The following is a 22123-nucleotide window of genomic DNA, read 5'->3' on the forward strand; positions in this document are numbered from 1 at the left end:
AAAAAAAAAAAAAAAAAGGGAAAAAGAAGAAGGACAACATAGCAAGACCCTGTCACTGCAAAAAAACATTTTTATGGTTAGCCAGGCATGGTGGTACACACCTGTAGTCCTAGCTACCCAGGAGGCTGAGTCAGGAGGATTGCTTGAGCCCAGTCCAGGAGGTTGAGGCTGCAGTGAGCCATGATTGCACTACTGCACTCCAACCTGGGCCACAGAGTGAGACCCTGCCTCAAAAAAAAAATAAAGTGGCAATGAAAAATAGACTGAATTAGGTGGGATCACGTAGCATTGCATCAATTCTGATGCAATTGCCTGATGCCTTCATGGGGAGAAACCGAGTAATATGTTAATCAACCTCCGTGAACAATTAAGTTTCATCAGTAGTGTCCCAAACCCAGGTTTGCTAATTGGTTAGTGTTAAGGGAAGGAATGTGGGGATCTTAATGCTGCTGCTTCTGTCATGTAAAACCCACTCAAAGAATTCAGTCCACCTCTGTTGTTGGCTCTTACCTATGGTTTATGCAGACTGGTTAATCAAGCTAAGCCAGCAACGGAGGGCAACCAAGTACGTTGTCATCTCCATTGTGGGCTGGTAATGATACTCCAGTCCATTTGAAGCAGCCTCATTGTCTGGGGTGATACCCAAGGTTCATTGTCTCATGGCCAGGGAAGTCAAGGATGCAGACACACACAGAGTGAAGTAAAGAGGAAGTTTAACAGACGTAAGAAAGAGAACAGCTCTCTGCTGGAAAGAGGGGTCCTGGAGGAATGGATCACCAGATCCACAGTGAAATGCAGGAGGGTTTATAGATGCCTGGTGAGGAGGTGGTGTTGGATTTACATAAGGCACGGAAGATTGGTTGGACCAGTTGTGCCATTTGCCTAGGGCACGAAAAACTGGCTAGGACTAGGTGCGCTATTTGCATAGGGGTCAATTTCTGGTAGCCCCCACCTTAATCTTTTATTATGCAGGTACGTTTTCTGCCTGACCTGTGCCATGTTGTCCATCCCTTTACTGTACACATGGTAACACAAACAGGGAAGATGGAGCCTCCATGTTGGACTTGCCTGGCCCCCAGGTAGCCCTACAGCTGCTAGCATTCCCCTGTGCAAGCTTCCAGCTTCCTTATCTATGTTTGCAGCTCAATTTTTCAGGCTGCTTTTTATTAGAAAAAAAAAATGATTTCTTGGGCTGCTTTTTGTTGAAAGGGAAGCTCTGCCAAGGACTCTTTCACACTATCTGCCTAAAGAATTTCTTTCTACCTCTTGTATCACATTCACTTTATCAGCAGTTCGGGAGAGATGGTGTTTCAGTCAGTCAGTCCCGGGCTACCACACCTGGGCTGGGATGGGCTGAGGCTGTGCTCATGGCCTCCGTCGGAAATGTAACCAATTCTAAATGACAGTCTTGCAGAGAGCATCAGGCATAATGATGGTGGTGAGAGAGAAAGATAATGCTTGCCTCAAGGAGTATAGTGTACATTTCAAAGGGCCTTTGGTCTTGGCGGTTTCTGGTATACATCCGTCACAGAGTACAGAGGAATCAAATCAGTGTTGAATGCAGAACTGGAAATGTATGAACAGAACAATAATCACATGGTTAATGCCAGTCACAAGAGGACCCCACAGTAGTGTAAGTTAAACAAATGGAGAGTCGGGCATGGTGGCTCACGCCTGTAATCCCAGCACTTTGGGAGGCCGAGGCGGGTGGATCACCTGAGGTCAGGAGTTTGAGACCAGCCTGACCAACATGCAGAAACCCCATCTCTACTAAAAATACAAAATTAGCCAGGCCTGGTGGGGCATGCCTGTCATTTCAGCTACTCGGGAGGCTGAGGTAGGAGAATCACTTGAACCTGCGAGGCCGAAGTTGAGGTGAGGCTGCAGGAGTTGAGGTTGCAGAGAGAAGGCAGAGGTTGTGGTGAGCTGAGATCATGCCTTTGCACTCCAGCCTGGGCAACAAGAGTGAAACTCCATCTCCATCTCAAAAGAAAAAAAAAGAAGAGAGACTGTGTGTTTTAGTTTTAGAGTTTGGCATACACAGTCCATTTCCTAGTACTGCTACTTAACTAGTCAAATGTTCCTCAGGCAAGTTTCCTCTTAACGCCTCTGAGCATCAGTGTCCTCATGCATACAATACCGAGAATAATGTCTGAATTACTGAATTATTATAAGGATTTAACCTAATGAATATATATGTCATATATTGCAGGACGCACAGCAGGCACTTAAAATATGGTGGGCAGTACCAATTATTATAGGGTTGCTTATACTTTGGGTCATATTGTACATCCTGAAATATCACTGTTCAGCAACGTTCATAGCACTGTACATGGTGCAGTGCAACTTCAAATATTAACACAATAAGACACGTTGAATCTTCCACTCTCATCATAAAGATTATTAAATCATTTGAATCTGGGAGTTGGCAATTGCAAAAAAGAATTCCTTTGGGGAAGCTTGTCCATTCCTTTGCAGCGTATTAATTCTATAAAGTGTTTGATGCATGTTGTCATCAGGAAGTTCCAATTGATAATGTTTGCCACAGATAAGGATTTCATCACATCTCAACCACCGAATTATGCGCCCTTCATATAAGATCCCAGGAAAGGGAAAGACAAGCCTTGCAGGATGAGGTCATCTGCACTGGTAACCTAGGTGTACGCAGACAGTCTGCAATCAGGTGTAGATGGTTCTAAATTGTCTCCTTACTGCCTGTATATCCATATGTGCCCCTTTCTTATCCTCAGGGAGCCTAGAGGTGGGTGGGGAAAGATGACACGTCTGAACTGATCAGGGCAAGGGACTTTCTATGCTGAGATCCTCATGCACAGCCCAGGCAGCCAGAGTTCTGTCGCCCAGAGGAGGTGCAATGTAGGGGTTTTCTAAAAATAGTTCCAGGCACCTAACCTCAGCATTCAACCTGCACTTAATTTTTGTTTTTATTCATAAATTTCAGTATAATTTCTTTTTTCCCTCTGAATAAATCTTTCCATCTGTATTGCTTTCACATGCCAACTGAAAAATGACTAGGTTCAAGAGTTTGCGAAGGAGAGCTTTAGTTCCCATAAAGAGTTGCAGCTTGAGGGTGGCCATTCTGACAGGCTAAGAAGCATAACTTCCTGTCAGAAGCAAAAACAGACACAATGGGAACAGGAATTTCGCCGAGTAGTGTGGCCTAATATACATATTTAATAAACTATAGGAAGTGTCATGAACATTTATGAAGGGAGAAATGTACACACATGCACAAATGAGCTTCATGCCCCTTCGTGGGTCCTATATACAAAAAACGGCAGCACTAGCATGACCTGAAGGTGGAGTTTCCAGCCCTCTGACGTCAAAAGGTGAAGCAGGGGACACGAAAACCCTCGCTGCACATTCTCCATAGACTGGCCAGAGCCACTCCATGTAGATGGTCCCTTATCAGGCAAAGAAGGAGGGGCAGCATCAGGGGGTTGGTTGATATCAGAGTGGAGTTTGAAAGGGATGGTTTCTGTTCAGCTAAGGGAAGAAAGCTTCATCCTAGGTATTGAGGGCAGGGGTATAGCAAGGTGTGTCTCATCTACCCCATCACAGCCGAGAACTCAGTGTTCAAGGTCACCCTAGAGTCCCTTTGGCCAAGAGATGGTCTGTTGAGTCAAGTAAGAGGCTTAGAATTTTATTAGCTTACACACACTTTTGGTGTTGAGTTTTTTCGATCATAGTCCTCTCATGTTTTAGAATAAGGATTCGCACTGTTTTGTTTGACTGGCTCAACTTTATTCCTTTGGCCCTTTGTTTTTAATCCCAGAGAGCCAGAACTAATAGTGATATGAGCTTTAGTTTCCATTTGGTTTCAGGAAATTCAAAACAAGAGATCATTGTTTTCTAATATTTAATTATATAGGCTGTGCCAAAGTAGACATTTTATTATTATTTGGATTCTTGCAGTTTCTGTACTTGTTTCATTTTCACAGATAGGTGGTACTTTCATTAAAATAATCGTCTTTTATTCTTGTGTATCAAGTTTAAAGAATTTAATTTATATTTTATGATTTAATCAAAATCTGCAAATGACCTTGGAGTTTATTGTTTTAATAAAAATGTTCCTTAAGCTCCGGCTCCATCTTAAACTTCATTGCAATCCTTGCATATTTATTAATTATTTGATTTTATACAGTTTTATGATGTGGGACAGATGGTTGATGACTAGCTCCTTTGACACTGGTAAAATGAGACATGCAGCTTTCACTTTTTACTAAAATTATATTAGATCTAGTGGAGAAAAATGAATCTAGAAACTAGCTATTTTTTTTCAAAGTATCTTAGATTTGTATTGGCCCCACTGATGCTGAGCTCTGCAACATTTCACTTAAAAGAGTCTTCAGCAAACACAGTGTCTCATGCACCTTCCTGTCCTGGAAATCCTATTTTCGCCAAGGACATAATGTGCCCACATCTGAATCCTGGACAGTGTCTCTTTACGTTTTGGGGTTATTTTTAAAGTGTGTGTGACATATAGATGTATTTGCACGGAATAGGAAAGATGTCCACAATATATCGTTTAATGAAAATAAAAGCAAGCTAGAGAACATAATACATATTGGAGGCTTGGGAATAAAATCTTGGATCAGATGGCTTTGGTTTAAGTCTTAACTCTGGCTTCCTAGGAGCTGTGTGACACTGGCTCCGTCTCAGAACCTCTCCGTGGCTTCATTTTTTCATCTAGTGACTAAATAATAGACTCTTAACTCACAGGATCCCAGTGAGGATGAAATGAATTAATATGTGTACACACAGCGAACAGTGCCTGGCACACACTGAGTGTTTAAAACTATGCATATGTCATTTTGCAAAAGAACACATTTTGGAAGAATATATCCATTCATCTAACAAATATTTACTTAGTAAACTGCTACCAGGGATTACCTCTAGGGCATGGGAATGAGAAAGGCAACAGCAAGAGGACTGAGTTTCTGCTTCATAAGCTTAGGTATTGTTTTAAAATTTTGCTTGTTCATGGAAGATCTGCTTACGAGGACAGAGATTAGGAAACAGACCTGAGAACCAGCCTGTGTGTGTGGCATCCTGCATCTGCATTTACAGTCAGCCGTGGGACTTGGGACAAGTCTTCCACTCCTTGGCGCATCCATTTCTTCACACTTAAAGTGGAAATCGTAACAGTCCCCACCTCGTGTGCTATTGTGTGGCTGAAATGAGTCAGTACATGCATTTCACTTAGAAAAGCATTCTGTTCCTTGAAGGACAGAAGTGATTGGCAGCTGTAGCAGTAGCAGAGGAAAGGGTAGGGTCAAAATCTGCAATTCCCTGAGGTTTTCATGATGTTTGTCTTTGAAATCGTAAAAAAAAAAAAAAAAAAGAATTTAGAAAACATGTCCCTGAAAAAAACAATAGGAATCCAAATAAAATTGTGGGCTTTTTTCTCATTTCCATAATTTCCTTATCTTCCCACTATAGTTTTTAATTCCTTAGCCATATATAAAATCCTTTGCTGAGTATCCTACCCGTAGTTTTTCCTATTGGTGAGGTTTTTCTACTTTGTATCTTATCTTTCTTCACCCCCTCCACTTCGCCTTCTTCTTCTTCAGTAGAATTCGCTTTGATCTTAAGGGTCTTTTGCTCTCACCTTGTTGGGAGGAATCACAACGACTGTCTTTTCCTGGCCAGATTTGCTTGTCTGAGAAACACTGATGACTAATAAAGTCATAGGCATCAAATATAGATCCACTAAACATTTTATCTACTAAGGAACCACTTTATTTTCATCACAGTTGGAGATTGTAAGACAGATTTGGAAAGTCAATAAAGGAAGGAAAAGGAAAAGGGCTTTTGATATTGTCTTCAAGGGATTAACAACCTAATAGTAAAATAAAAATGTATGTACTCAACAAGGGATATTTCAAATATTCAAGCAGGGATTGGCACAGGCACAAGTGGATGCCTTGCCGGCACGCCCCAGGGACCTCAGCTGTGAGTGTGTGCAGGAAGCAGGAGAGAAGATTCCCATTTATTTTATTTGTTTATTTTTATTTTTTGAGATGGAGTCTCATGCTGTCATTCAGGCTGGAGTGCAGTAGCACAATCTCAGCTCACTGCAACCTCTGCCTCCCAGGTTCAAGCGATTCTCGTGCCTTAGCCTCCCAAGTAGCTGGGATTACAGGCGTGTGCCACCACACCCGGCTAATTTTTTGTATTTTTAGTAGAGACGGGGTTTCACCATGTTGTCCAGGCTGGTCTCGAACTCATGCCCTCAAGTGATCGGCCCACCCTGGCCTCCCAAAGTGCTGGAATTACAGGCATGAGTCACTGCACCTGGCCGAGAAGCCTTCCATTCATAAAGCTTAACCCACCAACGTGTCAAAGGCTTCACCTACTGTTTCACTGAATCACTTAACAACCATACGGTGTTACTAGTCTTAATTTTCTGGTGTTGCACAGAGGATCCCAGAGCTTTAATAACTAACCTGAAGTCTCACGGCTCATAAGTGAGGAGCCAGGACACAAATTCGGGCTGTCTAGCACCTTGCAGGACCCTCTGGTGCCTTCAGTATATGGCAAGCATTCACTGCCCTGGAAGATAAATTCAAGGGCAGCAAAAAACAATTACAGAACATTTTCTGTATTATGTGATGCTCATTTTCCTCAGAAAAATCTAGCCGGATTGTGTCCATGACCAGACGGACATTTGAAGAAAGGATATGTTTATGGAGAACTCATCTCTTTTTCTCTGCAGCAGTAGAGGTTGAAGCAGTTCCACGACAACTGCCCAGGTATATAGGGATGCCCTTCTCTCCTGGCCGTACCTCCTTCCTGTCCTGAAAGATGGATTCCACTGAATTCTTTCGTTTCTTGAGTGCAGCCCTCCCGAATGTCACTGAGTTTGTGAGAAAGCCCAAATTTGTTTCTCAGTCTTCCTTCCAGCTGCCTCTGGAGCCCCCAGTCCTCTGCTCTCCATCCTTCCAAGTTACTGCTCATCAGACACAACCTCTATTCCTGCTCTCTTACCTTTTCTCAAATTTTGCTTTCTTGAGCCCTTCTGTTACTGGTTCTCCCATTCAAAGTGTAACTATTACAAATTGTTCTACCCTATAGACACATACATGCATACATTTATTACAGCACTGTTCACGATAGCAAAGACATGGAGTCAACCTAAATGCCCATCATCAATAGACTGGATTTTTAAAAAATGTAGTACACGTACACTGTGGAATACTATGCAGCCATGAAAAATGAGATCATGTCCTTTGCAGCAACATGGATAAAGCTGGAAGCCATTATCCTAAGCAAAGTAACACAAGAACAGAAAACCAAACACTGCATGTTCTCATTTATAAGTGGGAGCTGAACACTGAGTACACATAGACACAAAGAAGGGAACAACGTATACCAGGGCCATACATGAGTGTGGAGGATGGGAGGAGGGAGAGGATTAAAAATCTCCTATTGGGTACTATGCTTAGTACATGAGTGTAAAAATAATCTGTACGCCAAAGCCCCCACAACACACAATGTACCTATATAACAAACCTGCCCATGTACCCCTGAACCTCCAAGTTATGAAACAACAACAACAAAATGTAACTATTCATCTCAATTAAAACAGAGTAGAGGCAATCATTCAGGTCTGCTCTGGGAAAGACATTATGCTACTCTCAAGGCACAACCTTGAGTAGGTGAAGATGAAAGTGTCCCTCCAGGGGTCTGTGCTGTCCTAGAGACACAGCGAAGTGCTCTGTGAGGTAACAGGAATATGTACAGAGTGCATCGGGGACACTGGGAGTTACCTTCACATGAATTCTTCTGTCTGTTTGGAATGCTGTGCCCTCTCTTGACTGCATGGCAGCTTGGAGTCTTATTCCTCAAGACTCACAAAATGTCCTTATCTTTGTTACTGCCACATCAGCTCAAGCAAAGCGAATCATCTATACTGCTCCTTCCACTGCAATTATTTTGTTTAGTTGGTGGCACTGCCAACAAGTGGTTTTCTAGAACCAGAACCACACCCAGTCTAAGTCTTGCAGGAAGTACTCAAACACATTTACTGCGTGAAATAACGACTGAAGGGTTGAACACACGAATATAAGATTCCTTTTTTGCTGGGTGAGTGAAGAATGTGATTTCCAGAGAAGTGGGACCTGATTCTCGAAGAGATTTAGAGTTTGCCTCATTAGTAAGTATCAGGACATTTTCCAGGTTTTCCTGAAAAACGCTATGCTACATTTTTCTGGGTCTGTATGATCTCTCTTTATAGCAGGGTTTCTCAGCCTCCACACTATCAATATCTTAGCAACCTTAATTCTTTGTGGGGAGCTGTCCTGGGCATTGTGGGATGTTTATCAGCATTGATAGTGTCTACCCACTAGATGTCAGTAGCACATTCTCCCCAGGTTGTGACAAGAAAAGTGGCCCCAGACATTGCCAGAAATCCCCTAGGGCAGTGTCACCCTGGGTTGAAAACCACTGCTTTATACTCAACAAATGTTAGCTCTTGTTAGGCATGAAAAAGACCTTGCCATAAAGTCAACCAGCCATAGAAAATTATTGAATTGATTTTACCATTTTTGAGAATCTGCTGTGGGCCAGTCAGGCTATACTGGGTGCTTTATACAGATTCTATTTAATCCTCAAGTATTATATAATTCTCATTTTGCAGATGAGGATGTAGGATCAGAGTGCCTAGGCAATGTGCCCGCACGGCAGAATGGGGTATATTTCTTGGCCCTAACATGCTATGGCAGGTGTTAGCTGTTCAATGCATGTTTCCCACATTGCTTCTACTCTCTTTGCAAATACACAGTTCTATCTACATGTATGAGTTGGGGCGTGCAAATAGGCTGAAGTTTGAAGGGAAATCAGATGTGTGGAACATGTCCAGATATAAAATTAAATACTCTGATAAATATGGACCTTGAATTAAAAAGTGATCACGAGTCTAACTTAATCATGAAAGCATAAATATTAAGCCAAAGGAATTTTCTTCACCAGGTGTCCTTTCAGTACATAAACTGACGTCTTAGAAATAGTCAGCCCAAATGACTGTTTTCACTAGATTTTTCATCAGAATGACTTCCGCAGTTACATTAGATTGGCTGGTATTTTAAAAGCATTGTTCTTTATCCTGCACTATAAAAGCACAGTATTAAAAACACGTAATAATAAATACATCGCTACAATGTTGAAGAATAATCAGTAAATCTGTTTGTGGTGGAACGGAATCCAGCTGCACTCTTTCCCTGTTTCTCTCAGAAAAGAGTAACTTCAGCAACAAGGAGTCCGCCCTTTCCAGGTGAAGAGGTCATACTAATATTTAACAAGAACCACTCACATGTGCTTTTCGCTTCGTGCCATTTCTCTAGATATTCTAATGATAAAAGGTTGTAGACTTGAGAGTGCTAATGCAGGTAAACATCAGTCCAATCTAGGTTTTTGGTTTTGAGGAAAAACTGTGTTATTTCAACAGCTACTGCTACACAAAAGAGGTCCTGATGCAAATCCTTTTCCAAGCATCCTGCGTTTTTGTTGTCGAGGTTCATATTTATCAAATCAGGTAAAAATCCGGGAAAGGCGGCAACCAAGGGAGGAGGCAGCATGATACATCAACTTTCTTAGAAAAAAAAAATTATCCTTTTTAAATAGAATTTTATTCCAGTTTTGGCATTCAGAGATGTTTTGTTCACAATAAGAGCCATTGCTCCATATTAGGTAACATCTTTCCCCCTTGCAGCTTGAAATGAATATCAAGAGCCAGGTTCACAAGTTGGATTCCCTTTAAAGACACGTTTGATTGCAAAGCTTTGTTGACTGTGTTTGATATCCTCCGCGAACTGCATGACTGAGCTAAGCTGAAGTTCCCGGTCACCAGCGTGGGGAATGGGCAGCTGCTTCAGCGCCTGCTGGCAGAGAGGTTGTTCTCCGAGTCTGCTTTGCCACCTAGTGGCTTAATGTGGTATTTCCATTCACCGGATAGTTTCAAAAGTCATTTTCGCCGTTGAATGCTATAGTGAATTATGGCAGAAAACAGAGACACTCTAAGCAAAGAAGGCAGTCAAAGAGAGACGCAAAACAAGCCCTGAAAAATGAAGCAGACTGGATAATAAATAGGGAAGAAACACTAAATAGCTGGTCTGAGAAAAAACTGCTTGGCTGTATGTTGCAAAGATATTTTGGGTTTTTCCCGTATCATTAGTTAAAAGTAATAAAAACAATTATACAGGTAGAATTAATTTAGACATCTAGAAAATTTACACGTTTTTAATCAGTTCAGCAGGTTTAAAAATCGAGAGCCCTCAAACATTTTTCCCAAATAGGTACTATCTACTTGGCTCAGAGGACATGAAATGAGTTTGCCTCCTTGGAATTCATTATAACAGATGCCTCACATATATGTTGGACTTGTCAGTTTCTGTAAGCAATTTCACATCTATTTTCACACTGGATATTTACACGTTTTTACATTTTCTAAAGTTACCTATAGATTTTACAGACTTGTAACCCCAGAAAAGTTATTTTTTGCCATAACTAGGGGGAAGAAGGCAAATTTCCTAGAACTAACCTTCAATTTCTCCTAAATTCCATACTGTCAAATTTTTTTGTTTTTTTTTTCACATTTTTTGTTTCACCCTCTTCTTTTAAATATTAATAAAAGATGTCAAAATATCCACTGCAGTGGCTTTCCAACATTATTCAACACAAAATACATTGTATGTACCTCACCACTATAGACATAATTTTATACGTGTGTGTATGTAGAGCAAAAATTTAATGAAGTGTGATTGTCATTATGTGATATGTATTCTGATATATCCTATTCAATTTGCTGTATGTTTTTTTCTTTTTTAATTCTCATATTGACCCACTAATTGGCTCTTGCGTTTTGAACTCAGTGTGTGTATATATATACACACACACATATACATCTGTTGAATTTAGTGTGTGTATATATACATATATACATACATACATATATACACACACATATATACATATGTGTGTATATACATACATGTATATGTATACGCACACACACATATATATACACACACACCAAGTTCAAAATGCAACAGCCAATTAGTGGACCAATTAGTGTGTGTGTGTGTAATGTGTGTGTGTATATATATAGTGTATATACATAGTAAGTTCAACATGCAATGCATATATACACCAAGTATATAAGTATAGTAAGTACATAGCATATATACACTATATATAAGTATACTAAGTATGTAGTATATATACACTAAGTATATATACATACACACAGATGTAACTACCCCACAAAGGCACTCATGGTACCCATGGGCAGGATCTTGCTCAGTTTTCCACTTCTTACCTGAGCTCTGGTGTCTGGAATGGTTCAGTAACCATTCCCTGAATGTTCCACCCACAATCTGGCAGGGAGGGAGCCTGCTCTGACCCCAGAGAGAAGCCAGGGGTCTTGCCCCTGCTCTGCACCTACCTGACCATGCCCTGAGCCCTCATGCAGGCTGCATTCCTAGAAATCCTGCCTGGGATTACTTATAAAATGTGAAGATCACTGGGCTGACAAGAATCTCTGTTCCCACCACCTGTTTCTTCCTGAGCATTAAAAGGAAAGGCTTCCCATAGGTCTCCTCACCAGTATCAATCAATTCAATGAGTGTAGACTATGAACTTCCTTGACACAAAATATCCTAACACTACGGAATGTAGGCTGTTGAGTCAGGGTGAGGAAGGAATATTAAACATAGAAATGATACCTTCTACTCAGAAAATCACCATCAACTGAGGCCTCTTAGCCCAGGATTATCATTGCTTCATTTGGGTCTGACCTGCAGACCTGATTCTCAGGAAGTTACATATTATCTGTGAAATAATAGATATACCTGAAGTAAAACATTTGACGACTCTCATTTCTAATAAGTATTTTTAGATATTCTTTTTTTTTTTTTTTTTTGAAGTCCTTATGCCCTGCTGATCAGTTTCTCCTCATGTCATCCTGTGTACCGACAGGACCTCCATTGCTGAGCCTCCAGAGAACAGTCCTTTTAATGAGGCTGTGGCCCCGAGGCCTGGGAGAAGGTCATAGAAAATGTTCAAAGGAAGATGAGGGTAGGTGGGAGGAATCCTGTTTCCTGGCCCTATAAGGACACTGTCTTCCTTGATAAAGCTGGGTACAGCCTTGATATGAATAGATTGGGGAGCACTAGGAATGTACGTCACCTGGGCTGTGGAGAAAAGACAGTGTACTCAGAAGAGGCATGGCAGGTGCTGAATGTCCCTTGGAGGAACAAAGGCAAGAAAGGCCCCCTACAGCAATGAGGGGAGAAAATCCACAACCCAGAGGAGAACTAGGATTTCCTGTGTGTGAGATAATACGTTGCTCATTTACATATAAAGTGTGTATAATATTTTTACTCCATCTTATTCAGGCGAGCAAGACCAGTAGTTTCATTTTTGTGTAATTTGCCTCGAAGCTGCCTGTTGAGGCCCCATTCTGCATAGCAAATCACCACAAACTTAGCAGCTTACAATCAGATTTCCTGTTCAGAGTCTCAGCACTGAAATCAAGGTGTTTGCCTGGCTGAGTTTATGTCTTAGGCAAGACTAAGGAAGAATTCATTACAACACGCATTCAGGTCGTCGATGCTTCTGCCACAGTGACCCACTGACCTCTGAGCAGCTGCCATCTCTGGGCACCAGGCAGGAGGGCATGAGGCATGCATCTTCCTTGAGTCTGATCAATATTATCAGATGCGACCTTTTTTTTCTCCAACCTTCTCCGCATTTAAAAGCAACAGCAGGGTGGAGGGCAAGATCCCCAGCCCTCCTTGGAGACCATCACCAATATCTTCCCCCTTTCAAGTCTCTTCTTCACTTCCTTCTGGCTTTGGAAACTTTGGGAATTTTTTTTCTCATTTGGGACATTACAGACTGAACTGAAGTCTTCTTTGTCCATCACCCTCAATCCTAATTATCTTCCTCCTCCAAAATACCACTGCTAATAGATGATTTACATGTATATGTTTCTATCCTTTTATGACAATTTTAATTACATTAATATACTAAAGGTGGTATATGTCTATATACTAAAGGTGGTATAGACATATACCACCTTTAGTATATAGGCATGCACATCTTCAGTATACTATTGCTGTGTTTCATTGTCAACTGAATTTTATCATGTTGTATTTATCATCCCACAACTTGCCTTTCTTAACAAGTATTTTTAGACGGTTATAAGTTAATATATATCGAGTTGATTGCCTTTTTCTGCTGCATAGTATTCCCTTTTATGAATGACCTCATTTTTTAATTCATTTCAAAACAAATGAATGGTCTTATAGATTTTCCTCATTTTTGTCATAAAAATAAATGCTTCAGTTAATAGCCTTGTGCATGTCTCCTTGTATTGTTGCATACGACCCATACATATTATTGCATACGAACGCAATAATTTCTAAAGGGTAGATACCTAGCAGTTGGATTGCTAGTTCATTTTACATACCTTTTCAGTTATAATTAATACCTCAAAATCACCTTTTGTAGTACTTATATCAATTTGTTCACTCTGGATGTGGCAAGGGGAAATTTTTCTTATTTTCCTAGTGTGTAGGTCAGTATACCAACATTGATGCTCAGAAGACCAAGTGTTTGCAGTTTAAAAGCCCTTATCTTTAAATCCCTTCTCTCTACCAGAGTATTTAAAGTCTATTTTAAAAAGCAAAAAATTAGGAAATACTGATTTCTTTCTCCCTGTGTTTCTACAGTAACAACGCAACTCTGAGAACACGAAAAGTTAGCATTGGGAGAAGGGAGGCAAGATCCCCGTTAATACTTCAGAGTATTACCCTACAACAACACAATGCTTCTTATCTTCTCCATAATCCACAGATCAGGTGACAGTATTCTAGTTTTATAGATGAAGAAAGGTCGTCTCAAAGTAGTCAAGTAATTTGGTAAGTTTATACATCTCCCAGGCCAACCCAGAACTCAGACCCAAATCAGCAAAACTCCAAAGACCACAGCTTTTCAACTCTGCTCTGCTGCTTTCTAATAAAAAAAAATTAATGATGATGAGAACATCGTATTTATTAATAGAGTGGTATTAATGTATCTCATCACATCAGAACTCCAAATGAGTACCCACGACTTCCTAAACATTTCTCCCTTCATAGCTACAAGTCACAATGGGTTTTAGTAGTGTGCTTTGCTCATAATTTCTGCTTCCCATTCAAAAGGCTTTATTTTCCTCAAAGTTATGTTCATATACCACATTCCCTTCTTTCTCGTTGCTTTAATATCTGAGGTCCTTAGAAGGAAACCCAAGGGTAGCATTAGGACTGCCATGGTTATTGACTAGTAACTCGTTAACTTATGAACTCTTGTCCTTTGGATGTTGTATCACATGGGTAAGCAAATGCCTACAAGTCATTTCCCTCTAATGGTTCTTGTCTACCTTTAAAACTTTTGCTCATCTCATACTGCACATCTATTGCATGACAGAAAGGGACTAAAACATTTTTAAATAAGGAAAAGCACATGTCTGAGAACTTCAGAAAGGTATTAGATATTGAATGAATGTCCAAGTGTAAGAAGGATGATGGCCAGTGGTAGATATGCCAAAGAATACAGGTCAAAGATAAACAGGTATTTAATTAACCCAATACCGACAACTAAACTCACCAATAGCTGTCTTTCCTCAATCCTGGCTTCTTTCATTTTCTGTAGTCAAACAAAGCATAATTGGACTAGAATACTATTCATTTTGGGGGGCTCTTCAGAGTCCCAGGATGAAAGGGACTAAAAGAAAATAATTGACCTTAGGCTAATTTCAAAAATTCTTACTTATATTCTTCAATAATATAGGTCAACAGAGCAAATTAAATTGTTGTTTAATGTAACAAACATCATGTGATTATCCACCGAGAGTGATTTGATATTGCCTAAATAACTTGTGCTTTTTAAAATATTTTATTAGTATTCCATCTCTTACGTAGGGGTGAGTTTATGAAATGCAGAGACTGTGAACTCCCTGAATTCCACAGAACCAATCACCATAATCTAACACTAGCAGTGGTTAAATGAGCATGCATTGATATTGACGGAACACCTTCCAGTTGCAGGTGACAGAAAGTGTCTCTGGTAGCCCTGGCAACAAAGGAAAGGCAAGGTCAAGGAGGTGGTATTGACCTCAGGAGTGGCTAAATTCAGGTTTCAAAGGACAACATCATCATGCTGTTTGCCACACTCCCTCCTGTCTCTCTCCTTCCTCCATGCCTTTCCTCTATGTTTGCTTGCTCTTGGTTTCCCATGTGGTGGCAAATAGGGTGATTGGCACCTAGTAATTCCAAATAAAAGAGAATTACTGTCTCATTCCAACATCCACATCAAATCCCCAGATCAGCCCTCCTGCCTGGGTCTTCTTCATGTTCATTGTTGTGGTAGATGAGCCAGGACTATCTGATTGATGCCTGTCCCAAACTACACACTATGGGTGACAGGCTATTTCCAAAAAGACAGTCCAAAGAAAGACAAAAAACAGATACCCACTGCATGGCTTTAACCAACAAAGATGAAAGAAGTATCATCAGCACAAATATGAATAAAGCATCAGGATGATTGGGCATTACATTTATTTATAATAAAACCAGCATGGCTAAAGACCTGAAATTTGGGCCTCAGGACATGATTGCCTCCCATGGGACATAAAAGCAGAGACCTAGATAGTAGAAATGAGGAAATGTCACTGCTATGTTCAGGAATCTCAGGGGTGAAGGAGATTTTGGAAAGAGAAAGGCTCTTCAGAGTACATGAGAAATAAACACAGGTCCGGTGCTGGAAAACAAACAAACAAAAATGGGTGAACAAAGATGATAAGCTAAAGAGGACCAAATGCCAGTTATCAGCATATGGGGATAAGAGCATTTAAGAGGCACCCCAGACTCCCCAGTAGACCAATAGTAATAGTAGTTATTAACCTCAGAGACAGGGTGTTGACCTGATTAAAGACACATCTGTCCTTGTGAATATACACAGTCACCGTGGAGTGGGATATACACGTGGGATATACACAGTCACCGTGGAGTGGGATATACACAGTCAGCGTGGAGTGGGATATACACAGTCAGCGTGGAGTGGGATATACACAGTCACCGTGGAGTGGGATATACACAGTCACCGTGGAGTGGGATATACACAGTCACCGTGGAGTGGGATATACACAGTCACCGTGGAGTGGGATATACACAGTCACCGTGGAGTGGGATATACACAGTCACCGTGGAGTGGGATATACACAGTCACCGTGGAGTGGGATATACACAGTCACCGTGGAGTGGGATATACACAGTCAGCGTGGAGTGGGATATACACAGTCACAGTGGAGTGGGATATACACAGTCAGCGTGGAGTGGGATATACACAGTCACAGTGCGGTGGGATATACACAGTCAGCAATGGAGAGATAACAAGGCAAACACCTGTAGAACTGCTGTAAACTGGGATCTGGATGGAGAACCGCAGACAGATCTTCTGTACATGCATCTTGGAAGAAACCCTGAATGTAACTGTGTGCTACAAACAGCATGTAACACTTTCCAAACCCAGACATCACTCAGTGCGAGAGAATGAGAGTTAAGTGTAAGTTGACACCTGATAAAACTGAAATATTAAAAAAAAAAAGAGAGAGAATAGTCTCATCAATTTCCTAAAATTGAAAATTAGTGCAATGTCGGATATTTTAGCTATGGGAAAATAATGTTAGATTATACAGAATATTTTGTATTATTCCTCTCTGTAATTGAGTATTATATTAGAATACTTAGACTATTTCAAATTTTTTATTATTTCAAAGAGCACTAAAGTGAACATGTGTACATGTATTTATATGTGCGTATGTGAGTGTATTTATGTCTAACATCATAGGTTTTATGTGTATACATAGAGTCAGACAGCTCCTGAGGTCATGGATTTTGGCATTTTTTACAAACTGCAAAATTGCCTTTCAAATGACCAACGTATACTGCAACCCCAAGACCATGAAAATTGATTATTTTTGTCATATTTCTGTGAATGCTGAATGTATCGAATCATCTGTATCTTTGCCATTGTTTTAGGTGATAAGGAGTATCTCATTAAATTTTCAATGTACATCAATTCCACCTTAAGGAGGTGTATGATGATTTTTAACCAGCTAGGAAGGGCTAGTTGTATAGGATTCTCTGGAATCCTGGAAGGAGCTGGTGGAGAGGCAGCATAGCCTCACAGTTACACATGGAGGCTGTGGGTTCAGATTGTCTGGATGGAACTCTTTAGGTCCCCCGACACGTCCCCTTGTTAGGTCAATTCCTTGCACAGATTATTTAAATGTGTCTTCCTTTCCTGTAAAATGAGGTTATTTAAGGATTAAATGAGATAATACACTGGGCACGGCAGCTCACGCCTATAATCCCAGCACTTTGGGAGGCCAAGATGGGCAGATAATTTGAGCCCAGGGGTTTGAGACTAGCCTGGTCAACATGGTGAAACCCCATCTCTACTAAAAACACAAAAATTAGCCAGGTAAGGTGACACATGCCTGAAATCACAGCTACTTAGGAGGCTGGAGCATGAGAATCACTTGAACCTGGGAGGCAGAGGCTGCAGTGAGCCAAGATCAGACCACTGCTCTCCAGTCTGGGCGAGACACTGTCTCAAAAAAATAATAAATAAATAAGATAATGCATACGATGCATTTGCACAACATGTACCACATAGTAAATGTCCAATAAATAATTTCTACTAACATTTATTATTGCACTAAATGTAGCTCTGAGCATCCTGGCAGTCAAAGCAAAGAGTTCATTGTTCAATAAAAAGAATAAGATAATAATCACAGATACTCATATAGCATTTACTGTATCAGCTCCTGTTCTAAGTACTTTATATATGTTAAAACATTTTGATGAGAAATGAAGCTTCTTTGGTCACTTATTATTGAATTCTGAAAAGAATTTATCAACAATTGATTCTATTATGCAGAAAATTATCATTCCCATTTTTAATGAGAAAACTTGGACTCAAAGAAGTTAAATATCTAAGATCTCACCTCCAGGAAGTGGTCAAACAGATTTGAACTATGCCTTTTGACCCATAGTCTTCCTGCTATACCAGAAAGCCTTTCCAGAAGGCCCTGTGTGAATCTGACTACTGCTTTGAGAGACACTCTGTGAAAATGCTGACATTCAATACCCTAAGACTTGATTTAGGACTCTCGCACTGCACTTGCACATATATGTTTATCTGTAAGAGTTTATTGTTGACGATTTTTTTTTTAACCGAGAGCATAAATGCAGTAGCAGGGTACACAATAGATTTTTGCTAGTATGATCAAACTTTGAACTCATAGAATGACACTAATTGAGGAATGATTTGCTTATCTAGTGTACAGTGGCTGGTGGTGTGTGAATTCCTGAGCCAGTGGTGTCCCGGAAGTACAGCCCTGGAGGCTCTGAGAGAATGGTGCAGGTCACAACCAAGGCCAGCAGCGACACCAAGGGGGTCTTACTGGTGGCACCTTATTTGTAATGGTTCTTAGTTGTTCATATACTCTAGCAACAAGCGTTTGAAAGCACTAGTTGCAGTTTTGCAACTTTTATATGCAAATGTGTGTGGGCATGCCCATTTGTTCACATATGTATGACACGCTAAAATACGTTTTCATGCTTGGATCTAAAAGATCTAAATACTAGAAATATTTAAAACTGGTTTGGTCCATTCAAAACATTCTGCTAAAAGTTCATCTGCAGGTCATCAAGTAGAAGACAGCTTCCCGGGAGATAGTCGTGTTACCAGTCCTTACAAGGAACTGATATCTGACTTTTTCAATTCTGTCTCAAAGAGATAATATAATATGAATTGATTTACATTGGTTTTATCCCTTCTCCAGGTTGGCACTGCTCATTTTAGTGAGGCTTAAATGGCTGGTATCACCTTAAATTTGTGTATTTCTCAAGTCTCAGATGGGTAAATGCCCAGATAGATAAAATGCAAATCAAGTCAAGTTATCAATTTAGCATGATGATAAAACTGTTTGGATAATTGTAATAGAAATGTCCGATATTTTTCACCTTTACAAAATAAGAGAAGTAAGGGTGATTTTGTTTAGTAACAGAATTACATGGAATATATTTAGAAATGAGAAAAATGTGGGAAAAAAGCACAATGTTCAGTGCATGCCACCAATTATACAATATTATCTCAAACAAATCAATGTCTGTGTGCTCTAGACTCCATTCATTTAAAATAAGAGAATGAACTTGATAATGTTTGGCTTCATAGAGATTCAGCATCCTGTCATAGGCCTTCCATGTCTTTTAACGTATGCAATGCAAAGAACAAGCAAATAAAGGCAGAAATTTTTCTAACTCCGTCTTTTCTCTCTTTTCTTCCCCTAGACTATGTCAGAGAGTCACAATGACCTTGCACAATAACAGTACAACCTCGCCTTTGTTTCCAAACATCAGCTCCTCCTGGATACACAGCCCCTCCGATGCAGGGCTGCCCCCGGGAACCGTCACTCATTTCGGCAGCTACAACGCTTCTGGAGCAGCCGGGAATTTCTCCTCTCCGAACGGTGCCACCGATGACCCTCTGGGAGGTCATACCGTCTGGCAGGTGGTCTTCATCGCTTTCTTAACGGGCATCCTGGCCTTGGTGACCATCATCGGCAACATCCTGGTAATTGTGTCATTTAAGGTCAACAAGCAGCTGAAGACGGTCAACAACTACTTCCTCTTAAGCCTGGCGTGCGCGGATCTGATAATTGGGGTCATTTCAATGAATCTGTTTACGACCTACATCATCATGAATCGATGGGCCTTAGGGAACTTGGCCTGTGACCTCTGGCTTGCCATTGACTACGTAGCCAGCAATGCCTCTGTTATGAATCTTCTGGTCATCAGCTTTGACAGATACTTTTCCATCACGAGGCCGCTCACGTACCGAGCCAAACGAACAACAAAGAGAGCTGGTGTGATGATCGGTCTGGCTTGGGTCATCTCCTTTGTCCTTTGGGCTCCTGCCATCTTGTTCTGGCAATACTTTGTTGGAAAGAGAACTGTGCCTCCAGGAGAGTGCTTCATTCAGTTCCTCAGTGAACCCACCATTACTTTTGGCACAGCCATCGCTGCTTTTTATATGCCTGTCACCATTATGACTATTTTATACTGGAGGATCTATAAGGAAACTGAAAAGCGTACCAAAGAGCTTGCTGGGCTGCAAGCCTCTGGGACAGAGGCAGAGACAGAAAACTTTGTCCACCCCACAGGCAGTTCTCGAAGCTGCAGCAGTTATGAACTTCAACAGCAAAGCATGAAACGCTCCAACAGGAGGAAGTACAGCCGCTGCCACTTCTGGTTCACAACCAAGAGCTGGAAACCCAGCTCCGAGCAGGTGGACCAAGACCACAGCAGCAGTGACAGTTGGAACAACAATGATGCTGCTGCCTCCCTGGAGAACTCCGCCTCCTCCGATGAGGAGGACATTGGCTCCGAGACGAGAGCCATCTACTCCATCGTGCTCAAGCTTCCAGGTCACAGCACCATCCTCAACTCCACCAAGTTACCCTCGTCTGACAACCTGCAGGTGCCTGAGGAGGAGCTGGGGATGGTGGACTTGGAGAGGAAAGCTAACAAGCTGCAGGCCCAGAAGAGCGTGGACGATGGAGGCAGTTTTCCAAAAAGCTTCTCCAAGCTTCCCATCCAGCTAGAGTCAGCCGTGGACACAGCCAAGACTTCTGATGTCAACTCCTCAGTGGGTAAGACCACGGCCACTCTACCTCTGTCCTTCAAGGAAGCCACTCTGGCCAAGAGGTTTGCTCTGAAGACCAGAAGTCAGATCACTAAGCGGAAAAGGATGTCCCTCGTCAAGGAGAAGAAAGCAGCCCAGACCCTCAGTGCGATCTTGCTTGCCTTCATCATCACTTGGACCCCATACAATATCATGGTTCTGGTGAACACCTTTTGTGACAGCTGCATACCCAAAACCTTTTGGAATCTGGGCTACTGGCTGTGCTACATCAACAGCACCGTGAACCCCGTGTGCTATGCCCTGTGCAACAAAACATTCAGAACCACTTTCAAGATGCTGCTGCTGTGCCAGTGTGACAAAAAAAAGAGGCGCAAGCAGCAGTACCAGCAGAGACAGTCGGTCATTTTTCACAAGCGCGCACCCGAGCAGGCCTTGTAGAATGAGGTTTTATCAATAGCAGTGACGAAACGCACACATCAACCCACAGACCTTAGGAGGAGGAAGCTGAGGGTGGGGTGATTTCTGGTGATGATAAAAATGATTTTATCACCCGGATGTGAAAGAAGCTGCCTGTTTACTGATCCATTGAATAAACCCATTTTAACTGAAAAAGTCAATACCAATTTAGCAAAAAAAAAAACAAAAAACATACTACTGAATATAAAGAAATTTATTCTGAAATAGACTTTACATGTTTTTTTCCTTAAACAGGAGAAAAATAATTGCTTCACAGCAATTATATACCCAAATTGATTTGCCTGGGTCTTTAATTCCCAATAGCTTTAGAATCTCACATGAGCATAGCTGACCCAGTTCCCACATTCTTCCCAAGGATCCCAAAAGTGGGAATCCAGACCCCACGAGGAACACTGCAGGCTAAAGAATCTGTGGTTCCAAAATTATTTCACACGTTGCAAAGCTGAATCTTCTTGTCCCAATAGAGCTTCCTGTCTTTTCTTTGGTGTGTTGTTAAACTCTATTTGTGGACTTGATTCTTGATTCTTGCAAAGTACTGTTTTGTGCAGTTCAAGTTTCGTACAAATAAAAATACTTAAGTATATATATATATGTGTGAGTTCTGCACGCACACACATAGTGTATATAATATCATGGGAAACACTGAACTGGCAAATTATTCCTGCAATATACGCTTTCAGTACTTTGGTGACTGAAGTTCTCTAGGATCCTAATGCAACATAAACGTGAAATAAGCCCAGTTTAATGTTTTTGAAACCAGGGCTGTTTTCCACAGAGAGCAGCCAGGCCTTCCCAGCAGGTCTGTGCAGAGCGGACAGGCTCGTGAGTCAGTTGAGCACCATGGCTTCACCAGACTTGGTGTTAAGCAATCTCC

General features: G+C 41.2%; 1 protein-coding gene across 2 annotated transcripts in view; it reads left to right on the plus strand.

The window, feature by feature from the left end:
- CHRM3 (cholinergic receptor, muscarinic 3) overlaps positions 1 to 21406 on the plus strand; it is a 528952-nt gene extending 507546 nt beyond the window's left edge. For both annotated transcript variants that reach the window (XM_011955677.1, XM_011955675.1), the window contains one exon: positions 19419 to 21406. In XM_011955677.1, coding sequence (XP_011811067.1) covers positions 19438 to 21210 — 1773 coding nt within the window. In that variant the 5' untranslated portion in view covers positions 19419 to 19437 and the 3' untranslated portion in view covers positions 21211 to 21406. The remainder of the gene's footprint in view (positions 1 to 19418) is intronic.
- The last annotated feature ends 717 nt before the right edge of the window (positions 21407 to 22123 follow it).

Source organism: Colobus angolensis, unplaced genomic scaffold, assembly GCF_000951035.1.
Source record: "Colobus angolensis palliatus isolate OR3802 unplaced genomic scaffold, Cang.pa_1.0 Scaffold40, whole genome shotgun sequence".
Taxonomy (NCBI): Eukaryota; Metazoa; Chordata; class Mammalia; order Primates; family Cercopithecidae; genus Colobus; species Colobus angolensis.